Source organism: Coccinella septempunctata, chromosome 1 (genome assembly GCF_907165205.1).
Source record: "Coccinella septempunctata chromosome 1, icCocSept1.1, whole genome shotgun sequence".
NCBI classification, from domain to species: Eukaryota; Metazoa; Arthropoda; class Insecta; order Coleoptera; family Coccinellidae; genus Coccinella; species Coccinella septempunctata.
The window spans coordinates 58,374,315-58,389,596 of NC_058189.1; the positions used below are offsets into that span (position 1 = coordinate 58,374,315).

At 33.0% G+C, this 15,282-nt stretch overlaps 1 protein-coding gene across 1 annotated transcript; it reads left to right on the plus strand.

Moving 5' to 3' along the window:
- Window positions 1-2,643: 2,643 nt before the first annotated feature.
- On the plus strand, window positions 2,644-15,073 carry LOC123322559. The gene is made up of 3 exons (XM_044910504.1): window positions 2,644-2,780; window positions 12,384-12,451; window positions 14,569-15,073. The coding sequence occupies exons 2-3, from the start codon at window positions 12,405-12,407 to the stop codon at window positions 14,843-14,845; spliced, it is 324 nt and encodes a 107-aa protein (XP_044766439.1). The 5' UTR covers window positions 2,644-2,780; window positions 12,384-12,404; the 3' UTR covers window positions 14,846-15,073.
- Window positions 15,074-15,282: the final 209 nt, after the last annotated feature.

Sequence of the window (15,282 nt, forward strand, 5' to 3'; positions counted from 1 at the left end):
TCTCCAAAAAAATACAAACCAATTTTTCCGTCAATTTTGTTACATTTTTGACTACAAGAGTTTTTATCTGGCACCTGATGGATGCAAATGAAAATTGATCAAGTTTCAATAAATAAAACGCTGTTTTTTAGTTGTGAATTATTCCTAATAAAGAGTAGGAAACTAATATAAGACTTATTTACTCTTGATTTGACTAGATAATTTCATGAAATGCAATTACCATAGAGTATGCATTTGTGAAGCAGCTAAAAGTAATTACATATGTAATCAAATCGAAATTCAAGGAGAACAAGGAAAATAGCTGAGTTTTTCTGCCTTTATGTTAAACATGCTTCTTCTGAGATTTCTGTATCTAATAAATTTGATTCAGCTTTCTCATTTTACCCTAACTGACAAGTTTTCATTTGTTCGTTGACGGATGTTGCATCTTTTCGATATAGGTGCCAATGTCAAAACTATGTCAGATTGGTAATGTAGAAACGAAAATTGAAGACAACCAAATTGTCGAAATAATCGATAGAGAAACGAAAATTGAAGACAACCAAATTGTCAAAATAATCGATAGACCTGTCCTTTTGTAAACGTTATAATCACCGACAGTTGAATCCCTGTACAAAATGTGATGTAAATTGAGCAGGAGAGTAAAAAAAATTGTATAGTCCATTCACTTTTATAGAAGCACTCGGTTGGCCATGAAATAATTTTCCTAAGTTTGAATGAAAGTAAAATTATATTATGTTTCTCCTGAATCTAACCGATTTATATTTCACCTAGATATGTCCACAATCAGAAAGATTGAACTCAAAACAGATTATTAGATTTTCACAAAATGAGTTTTCAAAGCACGACATGTGTTTCGCTATCACAATAGCATCTTCATGTGGGTGAAGTGGGTGAAGGTTTACCTTCCCTGAAGATGTTATTGTGACAGAGAAACACGTGTCGTGGTGTGATAACTCATCTTTTGAAAATCGTTCATTCTGTTTCTAGTTCAATCATGGATTTTCATCAAGTATCGGCCACATCAATTCAATATAATCAGGAAGATTGTTTATGAAGAATATGATAAAGATATTCCTTTAATTGGAAGACCAAAAAAGGCGTTGGTAGTACTTTATTTTCAAAAAAGACCTGCTACGACAAATTTGGAATAACCATTCGAAAACTGCATCAGATGCATTTGATCTTCGGGATGACTTTTTTGAATGAATTCTTGTTTAGAATCTAACTGATGTTGTAACGTCTTCAACCTTTATTACAAGATAATATCCAACATTAACTCGTCTCAAGCAACTGAATATTATGTGTCAATAATTTATAATAATACTCCTCTATAGCTAGCAAAAATAAATATACTGGTTGAGTTTTTGAATCGTATAAATATTTCAACAGTAGATTCTTGAGGTCAATAGAAACACTTTTTCCCATACCATTTTTTAAGGTTCGATCCTGATAAACAGATATAGCCATTCAAAGTTTTCATAATGAGATGAGCCACCCCTGAAAAATGAAAATTACCTTCAGAATAACTAGCTAAATCTGTGACAATATTCATTTGTGGATCTTTTAAACGGAGTTGTATTCAGCCAAAGCATCCAATTTTTCAAATTTCACAGATACTTTTAACGAGAAAATATGAAAAATATTTTTATTTAATAAAAACGATAAAATATTTGTTTGACAGCGTCCAATTTAGTTGAGTTGGGTTCTTTGAATTTTTGGTATTTTTATGGTACGTAATGATCATAATGAAAAAACTGGAAAACGTGGGGGATACCTTGTATTCGAAAAAGATTTATCAAATAGATGAAAAAATTCATTTCATTCGATAAAACCGTTTGTGAGATTGAACTAAAAATAACATTTTTTAAGGTTTTTCAACAGCCTGTATCTTTTAAACCGATCCGATTCGGAAAAAATTTAACCTCAAGAATCTACTGTCAAAATATTTGAACCAGTCAAAGACTCACCCTGTATTTAAAAACTGTTCTCTTGTCTTTTCCATACAAATAACTAGATTAGGAACCCCTTCAATTAGTTTGTATAAACGTTGATTGTGTTTATCACACATTTTCAAATTCAATTATTTTGTGAAGTAGGAAGTAGGTACCTACGAGTCTACGAGTATATTCACATTAGATATATGAAATACGTAATTACCAAGACCAATGTAAAATGGACAACATAGCGCTAATTTAAAACCCCAAAAATGTTTTGACAAGCGTCATAACCTCATATTTTCGTACTATACTATTCTGTGGAATGTGTAAAATTTCCGTGGTCAACCGAGTGCTTTCATAAAAGTGAATGGAATATAGGTAACATTTTCGAAAATGTAATACGAACGTGAAGACTGACAAATTATAAAATCAACCCATTTTTTTGCGTCTATGACAAAAGCTTTCAACAACTGTAACTATCGAAAATACCATAATTCCTCTGCAGAATCATCGGATAAAATAGAAGCTGTTCCAGCACTAACGTTCAATAACCACGTTATCGAATTATTACGCCTAATATCCCTCCAAGAAAAAACGTGATTTTTTCAGTGGCCAGGAAGCGCCTCTGTATCGACCAGATTCATTCACCGCCGGGTTTTTTTCGGCTGAATACCTGGACCAGTCCACATTACAATTCCCACGTCTCCGTTGTCTTATCGGAGTCGAATGCTTCGGTATCTCGATGCTGGCAAGAAATTAATATGTAGGCATCCAGATAAGTATACGTGTGCATCCATTATGATACCAAGATACAAGACTCTATCCGTAACTTATATATAGGTAAGGATGGTAGGCACACCTGCTCATTATTCTTATTTTCAAAATATTGACACGTCAATTTTCGAATTAAATTAATGGAGGTAGAGTGGGAGCGCGTCCGGAGCGATACAGTGACGGACGTAGATGCCGATGTCGCGATAGTGATATGACGTATTGAGTGATGGGTATAACTGCGTGAATAGAATATTTTGGTCCATTTTTCCGACAATGATTTTGTGTAAACCTCACCTGAAATTTTCACAGATCATTTTTGTGGGAACTAGATTTAAGAAACAAATAAAAAAAGATATCGATTGGAATTTATTCTTGGAGGATTCTGCATTTCTTAATAAACTTTTTAGGGTTTTCACTCCCAATCTCTGAAACAAAATCAATTAAAAATGAAATCGACGATTTGCTCCTGCGTAAATTCTTGCACTAATTTGTCAGGAGCAAATTAACATTAAAAAATTGTTGCCTGACAATGAACTGAAAATAAATAACGTTGAAATTATAATTTTAAGTGGTAACGTTTCGGAGTCTATATCAGACTCCTTCATCAGACGAAAAATCTATTTTCGAAAATCTTCTGAATTGTGGCTTTTGTTTGACATTAATTGTCAATACATAGAAACAGAGACTGCATAGAAACGTTGATTCATTTAATTTTGAAATTACCGGATGACAGTTCCTTCTTCAGTAAATTGATCCAAATATGATCTATTCCTACCGAACAATTTGCCAAATTATTATCTTGATCTAATAGAATACACGTAGACTCTTTAATCTTTCGTTTATAATGGTCTGGTTCCGTCATTAAAATTTTAGTGTTGTTCCAATCCATCATGTGGTCTCCCGTATTAGTGCAAGAATTTACGCAGGAGCAAATCGTCGATTTCATTTTTAATTGATTTTGTTTCAGAGATTGGGAGTGAAAACTCTAAAAAGTTTATTAAGAAATAAAAAAAGAACAAATTTGATTCAAAGGTTCGTTTCTAAATCTACCGTATACATACATGATAAATCATACAAGTTTCCTTTAGTAGATCATGAGTTTTGGGTTTCATGAGTCGGCCACAAGATATAAAAAAACAAATCTCATTCCTCAACCTTATCTATTCATATATCATGAATGAGGCATTGACTTGTAAGAATATTTTAACAGTATATTCTTGAGTTCACAAGAAATACTTTTTTCCTATACCATTTTTTCCGATTCGGCTGTGATAAAAAGATATAGTCATTTTAAGTTCTCATAATGAGCCATGCCACTCTGGAAAAACAAAAATACCTTCAGAATAACTAGCGAAATCTGTGACACTACACATATGTGGGTCTTTTAAAGAGAGTGGCATTCGGTCAAAGTATAGAATTTTTCCAATTTCACAGAATAGATATTCTTTATTTATGAACATTATTATTCGAAAACGCACATTATACGAGAAAATATGAAAAATACGAAGATGTATTGATATCTAGTTAGCCTAGACCAGTTCCATGCATAAAAAAATATTACGTTCCCTTAGCAACGAACAATAACTCATTAGAAGTGTCAGTGTGAAGTTTGAAGTCAAAAAAGTAAACCAGAGTTACGCAATAAATCAAAAGAAAGAAGATGTCCATCGATATTGTGAAAATCGAAAAATTTGAGTATCGAGCCATCATCAAGTACCTGTATTTAATTTAATGGATCCCCAAATGTTTGAATGTTGGCTAAAAGCGTGCATGGTATAAGCATCGCGTTCGATCTGTGCTCGATTTGAAAACGATGTGGACTTCTTAAACCGAATTGTTACTATGGATGGACTCGGGTACATTTCTACTATCCAGAAACAAAGCAACAATCGATGGAATGGCGCCACTCTGGGTCTCCAAGACCTAAGAAGTTTCGTGTCCAAAAATCTGCTGGAAAAGTTCTTGCTTCAGTTTTTGGACATTGCCATGGAGTAATAATGATTGATTTTTTGGATAAGGATAGAACAATAACCGGAGATTACTATTCGACATTACTGACCACTTTACGGGAAAAAATTTAAGAGAAAAGACGCGGAAAGCTATCCAAAGGTGTTTTGTTTTTGGACAACGCCCCTGCACGCAAATCTCATGTTGCCATGCAAAAAATTCGTGATTTAGGGTTTGAATTACTAGAACACCCCCCTTATTCAAGAGATTTGGCTCCATCTGATTATCATCTATTTCCTCAACAGAAAAAAAATGGAAAAGTCGTAATTTTTTTTCCAACAAGGAGGTTATAAAAGCTGTGGAGGTCTGGTTTGCAGAGCAAGAAGAAACATTTTTTTTAAAGGTCTAGAGACGTTGCAGGTTAGCTGTAATAAATGTATCCAATTAAGAGGAGAATATGTTGAGTAATAAATTATTTTGACATTGAAATTTTGTTTGGTTCTATAGTAGGCTAACAATTTTTCAATATATCCTCGTAGGTACCTTTATTTCACAAAAAACGTGACGGATCCACCTGGTAGGATTGTAAGATATAAAACTGTTTACTCAATTACATGAAATATTTCATATTGAAGGGCATCTCGCACTGTAAAAATTGATACTTTCCTCGAAGAAAAAGAAAATCCAGGCAGTTTTCCCAAGTTACCAGAAAATTTTATCTGAAAAAGAAAAAACAACAGCAGAATAATATGAGATAATAAAATTGAGTTCTAAATATCATATTGACCTAAAATTCACAATCCCAACAGTGTTGGACCATAAGGGTTTACGCGACTTCCGTCTTGGAATCGTGTTTTGGAAATGAGTCGAGAAAGGAGTGAAATTTATTCAAAGAATTCATAACTGCACTCTGTCTACGAATATGGGCTGGTATATATTTTTCTTTGAAAAACTTTAACATGTTTCAGCAGGAGGTATCATCTACTGACTTTCTGACAAATCTTCAGTAATCACCCTGTAGAGTGAGTGCAACACAACGTAACATAGACATAACCACGGATTCGTGTACATTTTGCAACTAAGTTCTCGGAAATGGCTTTCATTATGTTAAATACGAGTATAGTCATTACTGGATGAAGTGACTCTTGAGGACGAGTGTTTTGCTCGTACAGTAATATCTCCAGGATGGTGAGATTGCAGTTTAATTAGTATTAGTTTCTAGTTTTATGTACACATGTCAAATGTGTAGCTATCACAATAGCATCTTCAGATGAATGAAGGTGAGTAGATAGTAATACATTAGAATATTCGATTTCAGAATTAGGAATTAGAAAAGATGATTACACGCCTGTCACTTCGCTACTGAACAGAAATCAGGATACAGTTTATATTTGAAGTTTCGCATCCACTTCCTACCAAGGCTCATAATAACAACTCATTAATTTCCAAACTGAAACCAACAATTACATAACCCCCATCAGCATTTCTCCTCAAAGTTTCCGTGATTCGAATCACTTCCGAGTTTTCCTCTTCAAACCAAAGCACCGCTTTCGTGTATCATCATTATCAGTTACGTAAGAATTAACGATCCTATTCGATAATGCCGGAATATAAATGGAGGATTCAGTGGGTTGAGTAACATCAATAAGTTATGGTATGTTAAAAGGCCTAGGATTCTTTTCCGATACATAATCAATTTGAATTCGGGGAGCCATGACCTCTTTCCTGTGTGTGTGTGTGTGAACAGGTTCACTGATTATAATGTCTGCTGGGGATGATCGTGCAGGGTCGAACTAGCCTGTAGAAATATCTTTTCCTATATCCTATAATGTTGGATATTCAAATTGACTAAATTCATTCTCGAAATCATTATTCCATCAATGACTACCTGAAGGACGAAATTTGTCAACTGTGCATCAAAAGGAGATGTACAGGGTATACCGAAATTAATGACATTAAATTATAAGACTCCCTCATTCGAAGCCCCTTGAAATTCAGGGAGGAAAAACTTCCTGGTCTCTTGCAATTTGATAATGAAACGCATTTCGAGATTCGTGTGGAATTCTACTTGTTTATCACAATTTTATCAAAAATCATCAAATCATGAAAAATTGCTTTTCAATTTAATGCCTTTTTCTAACGGTTCAACAATTTTCAATTGACAAATCAGGAAATTGTCCAGATTTTCTAGCAGCTTTTTAGTTTTGGGTTAAAGAGACATAATAATTCAGAATTCTCTTATCCCTCGTGATAGACTGAGAAGTCTTTTTAATTTTCACTCAGAATTTTATACTTCTATTTTGCACAAACAGTAGATTTTTTAAATGCCACTGAGGAAAGGAATCAATAAATTTATGAATAGAGAGATTAATCAAAAAATTATTCATTTAATGTGAAAACTTATGAATGAATAAATGGAGAAATAAATAAAGAAGTAAATGAATGATTAATCAATGAGATATGAAAACTAGGCTATAACGCAACTATGTTATTCAATTAGTCATGATAACCTTTCTATAATGATTGAATTTCAAAGAGATTGATAATTCAATCTTTGCTGATGAACAAGCTCATACTTGAATACAATTCTTTTTCATGAATAATTTAATATGCAGGGTGAGTCTTTTACTCTTAATAATATTTCAACAGTAGGTTCTTGATGTCAAAAGAAACGCTTTTTTCCTTTACCATTTTTTTCGAATCAGCTCGGTTTAAAAGATACAGGCTGTTGAAAAACCTTAAAAATAGTTATTTTTAGTTCTATCTCAAAAACGGTTTCATCGAATAAAATGAATTTCGGAATAAAGTTCTCCATTTATTTGAAGAATTTTTCTCGAATACAAGATATCACCCACGTCTTCCAGTTTTCTCATTATGAACATAACGTACCTACTATAAAAATACGAAAAATTGAAAGAACCCAACTAAGTTGGATGCTATTCAATGAATATTTGACCGTTTTGTGAAAAAGAAGTGTTCATCATATTTTCTCGTATAATGCTCCGTTTTCGAGTTATTTGATATAAAAAAAAATAACTGTGATATTCGGAAAATTGTGTACTTTGGCTGAATGCAACTCTTTTTAGAAGAACCACAGATGTGTACTGTAACAGATTAAGCTAGTTATTCTGAAAGTAATTTTATATTCCAGTAGTGACATATCTCATTATGAAAGTCTAAAATAGCCATATCTTTTTAACAGGGCCGAATCGGAAAAAAAATGGTATAGGAAAAAAGTGTTTTTTTTTACCTCGAGAATATTCTGTTTAAATATTTGTACGAATCAAAGACTCACCCTGTATACTAGCTTCTCGAATACGAATGTTAAAAGAAAAAGTTTCAAAATTTTGCCAGCTGCCAAAGTGGCAGACTCGATGCATTTTTACATATAGGCTACGAAAAAATTGTTTTATTATATTGTCGCAACAGACATTTAAATGGCGTTTCCAGAAGTTTCGATATTTCGTACAAAAAAAACCTGTGGGAAAATTTCTATTGAATTTTTCAAGTTTTCCTTTTCTCTCTTGATGAAAAAAAAATTAATGAAATTTTCTTCGAAACTCAACCTTTATCCACCCATAATTGGTACTGGGCCCGTCCAACTTGACTAGTATAATAAAGGCATTAAAACTTTTATTGACTAATAAATTTAATTCTTTCTAAACACGAACTAATCAGGGGCTAAATAAAACCTAACGCGCCTTGTGAAAACCACTCAAATTTGAAAGGAAAGTATTCTGATGAGTTGTCTCGGGAATTGGAAGAAAAATTATCGAACGAGAGTACCACCTCACTGAACATATAAGACGATGATGTTACATGTGAATAGCCGACAGCAGACCGAAGATCTTTTCATCAGATTTTCCCATTAGTGTCCCTGCGTGAATGGACATGTAGACACTAGGAATTTATTCACATTATTTATGGGATGTTGGAATTAATTTTTGTAATCAAAAATACAAGCCGGAATTTTCATGTAGCAATATCGGGACCAAGTCCGAACAACCACAGGTCCGTATTATAATTGTTAGACACAAAAGCAACTCATTATCTCTTTTTTTTTCACATCAGCATCTTTTCAGCCCGAAGAAAAGTTCTAGAAACACAGACTTAGCAAAAACTTAAAAAGTAACGCACCTAATCCATATCTTCGGTAGTAAGTACCACTTTTTAGAGGAATGCTCACTCTGAATATCATGAAACATTTTTTACCCATAACTTTACAACCACTCCTTATATTTTGATGATATTTGGTACGTATATTCTCCGCAAAAACTAGTTCACACTGACATAGTAACTGATTTTTTTCAGGTCCGGAGTAGAAAAAGTTGATAAGTAAGGATCAATCCGAAGAAAAAAACACCCCGTATATCGAAATTTCTTAAATTTGATAGGATATTCCAAAAAAGAATTAGACACTGAAAGGAACAAGGTATTTTCTGTACTCAGGTACTCATTTAATCTAGTCAAATCTGAATATTCGGACAACAGAGTAGGTGTACCTATTATTCACAATTATTTTTTATTTTTGAACACCAAATTACTCGAAAACGGCGCATTAGATGAGAAAATATGAGAAATATTCTTATTTCAAATATTAATTAGATGCCTCAAACTTAGTTTCAAGAGTTGGATTCTTAGAATTTCTGCTATTTTTATGGTTATAATGAGAAAACTGCAAAAAGTGGGTGATATCTTGTGTTCGAAAAATCTTCATCAAATAAATGAAAAACTATATTCCGAAATTGATTTCATGCGATAAAACCGTTTGTGAGATAGAACTAAAAATGAGATTTTTCATAGTTTTTCATCAGCCTGTATCTTTTAAACCGAGCCGATTCGGCAAAAATGGTAAAAGAAGAAAGTGTTTCTTTTGAGCTGAAGAATCTACTGTTGAAATAATTGTATTCCATTTGAAAAATGATTATAATAATTTTTCTTTACAAATATATATTATATTGAAAGGAAGTGAAAGAAAGAGTGCTAAGATTTACCTACAATTCAATCTTCATTTCCATTAGAAGTTGAAGAAACTGTGTTGATTTTCAAAAAAGTGATATGCTATGAGGATAGATAGACAGGTGCAGTCTTCAAGCACATATTCACCAGTCTCAGGGCAATTCTTCTCAATTTGGGCTATCACAGCATATGCAAGTTTAAACAGAATAATTATGCGTTTCATTCATTAATTTCTCAAATACACCGCGGAAACTATTCAAAATCATTCTTCAAATATGAAATATGAGGTTTTAAAATTTGAATCGCCTCGTCTCTAGTTTACGATTTGGCAACAGCGCCTACTAGAAGAAGAAAAGAACAATGGCTTGTTTATAAAATAACAGCTGTTTATTCACAGTCATCAAGGCGCGTACTCACTGGCGAGCCTCAACAGCAACCGGCCATAAAAATCCCATTAAAATTTACTACCTTCCTCGTTCGTCCCAGACTTCATAGACAGCCATCTTTGTCTATCTCATCAAAATAGTGTATTTGTTGTCCTTTATTATTAACGCATATTTCAGTCGATGTTGCTAACTTGTGCAATTGAAACGAAACGCTTTAGATTTCAAATACCCATTTTTATTTTTCATTTTTAAGTGCTTGAAATAATTTTTTTGGGAAACGGTTGAAATGGTTATTTCAAAATGTGACGTTTCAAAGATATTCAATAAAAAATACATCATTTTCGTCAGAGGGAGTATTCCCTATACAAAAATATTGAGACAACCCTTTCCAAAGTGACATTTTGCATTTTGATTTATAAATAACTTCTCAACATCAAATTCTTTACCCCAACACATCCAGTTATGCCGCCTTCTATATAAACATCCTACCATTAATGAGTGAATAACCCGTTAAAAATTACCCATGAGAATTTTACGAATTTCGTGGATACCTACCTGGTTAGGAATCTACGTGCCTCCAGTCATTCAGATATCACAAATAACAGAAGCGGCTCTCTAAAGGGCTATAATACTAGTTTTATCCTCCGAGAAATGAGGTCGTTGGATGTCATTATTCAGATTGGATGTTTTGATCTTGAGTTATATTGACTTTTGCTTTTTCTTCGGTAAAAAGGATCGGGCGATTCATAGAAGGATTCATAAGATTTGTGGGTAGGTACTTAGGGATTAGAAATTATATTTATGCAGTTTGTGGATTTTACACCTTGGTGGTGTTGGGTTAACTGTACAGGGTGTTTGACGTAGACCGTTTTTCAACTTGGAAACTTGAAATTTAACATGTTTATGCTATCCTACAGAACGACATAAACGACGTGGCAATCAAGTTTCTTATTGCAAATGAATTTTTCGAATTATTCGATTAGATTTCAGATGGTCGGCTTAGAAAACTTCAGTTGTTTCACTTTTTTGGTAGAAGCATTGATACTTAAGACGCTTGCTTCGCTCGTTGTGCAAAAGAAAGCGAATTACGACAAATAGTGGTTTCCAACGTGTTTCACACAAGATTTTTCCTAATTTTGAATGGGCTGTGACTTTTTGAACTCAAATTGAAAGTACCCAAAACGTCCATACAAGCGTCCCTCGAAGATTCGTTTCAAATCGTCTAGTGAAGTCAGTAATATTTCATTTAATTTGTCAAAATTAGAAATATAAATTTTTTTTTCAAATATTTTTCATCTGACAAAGGTTGGACGTCCTATTTTCAATTTCCTGCTAAGAATTCATCATATATCTCAATTCCTTCTTCGCCTTCTATTTTATATTTTAGTTCTGGTTGAAGTTCTGATAACATCGACTTGATCAAAATGTAAATGGATTCAAAGTGCTGAAGACCTCCGAACTATTTATTGGATACCTACAAGCAATAAAGTGAGGTAGATCTTTCTCGATCCTTCCTAAAAAAACTTTCTAGGATGTTCTCATCAATTGAAAATATTAAAATTCAGAGTTCATGAACAAAAAATTTTAAATGTAAAAAGAATTTTTAAGACCGTAAGTTCTTGGTTCGAATTAGTTAATGTTTGACTTTACTGACAAGGATTTTGGTCTTCCTTTTAAATTGTATTCTACTTATAATGTTTCATTTCTGAAAATCAAAAAAAAAACTATATGAGAATATTACAAATCCAAACAATATAAAGTACAATACGATCTCTGCATCTCCTCTAAAAATGTAAATATGCATTAATTTTAAAATTTCCTAGTTATACTTTAAAGCCAGTTCTGAACAAAATTCCGTTTTGAGATATATGAAAGCGATAACTGTCATACTATAGTTGAGTAGTTTCGAAAGAGAAGGTGAAATATTTACCAAGAGGCTTTTTATCATCGAATATGCCGATATTGGAATAACGGTTAATTCCGGTCCTGCGTTGGTCAGTACTAAGGGCTTATATCTGACAGCTTATAAAAGCTACCCGCCTTGATTATATATTCACAGTACTCGTGAAGGCCTAGGTGTTAGTGCTACTCAAAAGTTCTAGTGACCATCATGATTGTTTCAAGGCAGATCATTGTGAGTTTTATGAGAGATTTTTGGGGATGATTCATTATTACCAATCAAATTAGTTCAAACTTATTGTAAGAAAAAATGTAATCTATACCAAACACAGTGAAAGATTCAAATATTTGAGTGGATGGTAAATTAACTGAATGGTCATTTTGACTTTTTGACTAGCAGTTTTTTCAACCAACAGTTTGAACTCTAGAAACAAAAGTATTTAATTTCCAGCTGATTCATCATGATATTTTTTTACAGATATGTGTGACTACACTCTTCATGTTATTGAACCATGTTTCGGCCTTTTTCTGGAGTTCGGGCGAAACGTAAGTCCACTTATTAATTTTCTTCATAAATTTGTTTTATGTTACTGTATGGGGTATTGACAATGCAGTGGTCCTAGAATTTCCAAGCCGAATATTCGAAGTTATATCGTTGGCATGCTTCAGTCAGCATTTGTTGAAAGACAGTATTATTTTTCAGTCTCGATATTAACATTTAATCAATTTATAAATGTATATTGAAGCTGAATATAATATTTTTGCTGCATGACTACTATTGAGACCTTGAATATCTCAAAGGTGATCAAAATTTTTTCTATGATGCGAAAAAAAATAAGCACGTACTGCAACAAATAAAATCATTTTTAATTAGTTCCCTTTCGAAGCAAAAGACGAATGAAAATTTGAATAGTTGAGAAAAGTTTGTAGTAACCGTTACTTAGCTTCTGAAGAAGGCACCTGAAAAGCAATTTTTAATGTATTTCTTAGAAACCAGAAAACTCACAGAAATGAAATTCTGCTAGAGCAATAAAAAAAATGGTGGTGCTTGGTGCCCCCTTATAATGCCAGTCCACTAGGTAAATTTCAGTTTTAAGATAATCACAGCCTGTACGACTCACCCTATACGTGCTTGTTGAAGAATTATTGTTCCTCAAAAATCGTTACTTTTGGCAAGAAATTACAAGAAACCTTATTTGTCCTAAATGAATCAGGATATCAATATGGTATAATATGAACAAGGAAAATATTTCATGGGAAATAAATTTTAGGGGTGGCCTTTTCTACCCCTTGCAATTATGTGGGAACACCGCCAAAATTTTTTTATTGCCTTCTCGATCCAATATGCCTGATCAATTTTTTTATTCAGGTCTGGTTTTTAAGAAAAAAATAAAAATTGCTTTTCAGGTGACGTATTTATTAAGCAACTATTCATTTATATCCAGCATAAATTGAAACATGGTGTTCAGGTGTTCCCAGTGAAATTATCTATTCTCGATAATTATGCTTATACTTGAATCTAACTGATTATATCCTGAAAAAAGCTGCATAAAAGGTTATGCAAATTTTATTGATCATGTGAAATTTCAAAAGAATAAGAAAAATAATGAAAAATGTTCGGATTGTACAATAAGAAAAATAATGAAAAATGTTTGGATTGTACAATATTTTGATTGAACAATATTTCAGACTTTTCCAGAATTGAAGATGTCAATAATTTGCAAATAACCTTACATATTTTCTTATGTATCGAAATAGTTGAATAGTCTTCTTTAAGTCGGATACTGGAGGGGTGAGTCCTTGATTGGTACAAATATTTTAACAGTAGATTTTTGAGGTCAAAAGAAACATTTTTTCCTATACCATTTTTTCCAATTTGACCCTGATAAAAAGATTGCAATTTTAAGATTTCACACGGAGCTATGCCAACCTTGGAAACACAGAATTACCTTCAGAATAACTAGCCAAATCTGTGACACTACACATCGGTGGATCTTTTACACAGAGTTGTATTCAGCCAAAGTATCCAATTTCTCAAATTTCACAGATATGTACTTTTTCATTTTTGAACATCAAATTACTCGAAAACGGCGCATTATACGAGAAAATATAAAGAATAATTTTATTTTACAAAACGTTCAAATATTCATTAGATAGCGTCCAACTTAGTTTCAAGAGTTGGGTTCTTTGAATTTTCTGTATTTTTATGGTACGTAATGGTCATAATGAGAAAACTGGAAAGCGTGGGTGATATCTTATGTTCAAAAAAGATTCATCAAATAAATGACAAACTATATTCCGAAATTCATCTCATTCGATTGTGTGATAGAACTAAAAATAACATTTTTTATGGTTTTTCAACAGTCTGTATCCCTTAAACCGAGCCGATTCGGAAAAAATGTTAAGGGAAGAAAGTGTTTCTTTTCTCAAGATTTTACTGTTAAAATATTTTTTCGAGTCAAAGACTCACCCTGTATACTTCGAAGTAGAATAATCAGTGAACAGAAAGGACGAGACTATAGGAAAATAATAAATATAGGTGTGAAATTCTTATAGTTTTCATTGTAGGAAATAGTGAGCACCTTATTTTCTCTACCTACGATATTGTTATTTACCACCATAATGCTGCAGTTTTTTTTTTTTAATTTTTATTTTTTTCACAGAACCCATAATCCGTACTACATCTACCAACGCAGGATGCCACCTTCCTACAACATTCCATACAGCGAACCTTCTCTTCCAGCAGTGCCCGTTCAAGTTCCCCTCCAAGCTCAACTATCTCCACACCCTTCAGTACAAAATGTGCAACTGGTACCGTGCCTGTGTCCCATTTCCACCGACTACGAACAGGTCAAACCCGAAAACTATTATCTGACTCCTCCAGCTCAACATGCACCGCCTCCCAACAACCAGAACCAAGTGAAAAACGGACAGAATTGAGGAAGAATATCATCGAATCACCGTAGCATATCGTCAGAACGAAACTGGAAGTTATTACAGGAGTTTCCTGGCCATTAGTATAATTCACGAATTTTATTGTTTCGATATGACTTTCTCCCATGAGAAAACAGATTCGTGGCTACCGTTTGCCTTGTTCGCTCATTAATTGCACTCTTCGCGATGTTGTACAGAACTTATTATTTATTTATTCGATGGATTTTGTGTTCATAAGAGAGACTGATTATATTTGAAGACATATCGATAGGAACTGAAATAAATTTATTTTTCATGAATCTTATTCATTTCAACTGGACGGATTGGTTGTTTAATGGTGAATCGATTTTATGAGACCCCAATTTGAAAGTCACCCATTGAAAATTAGTTATAATAATAATTATACAATCATACCTTTTATCCTTTTTCATCCTGCATTCGCC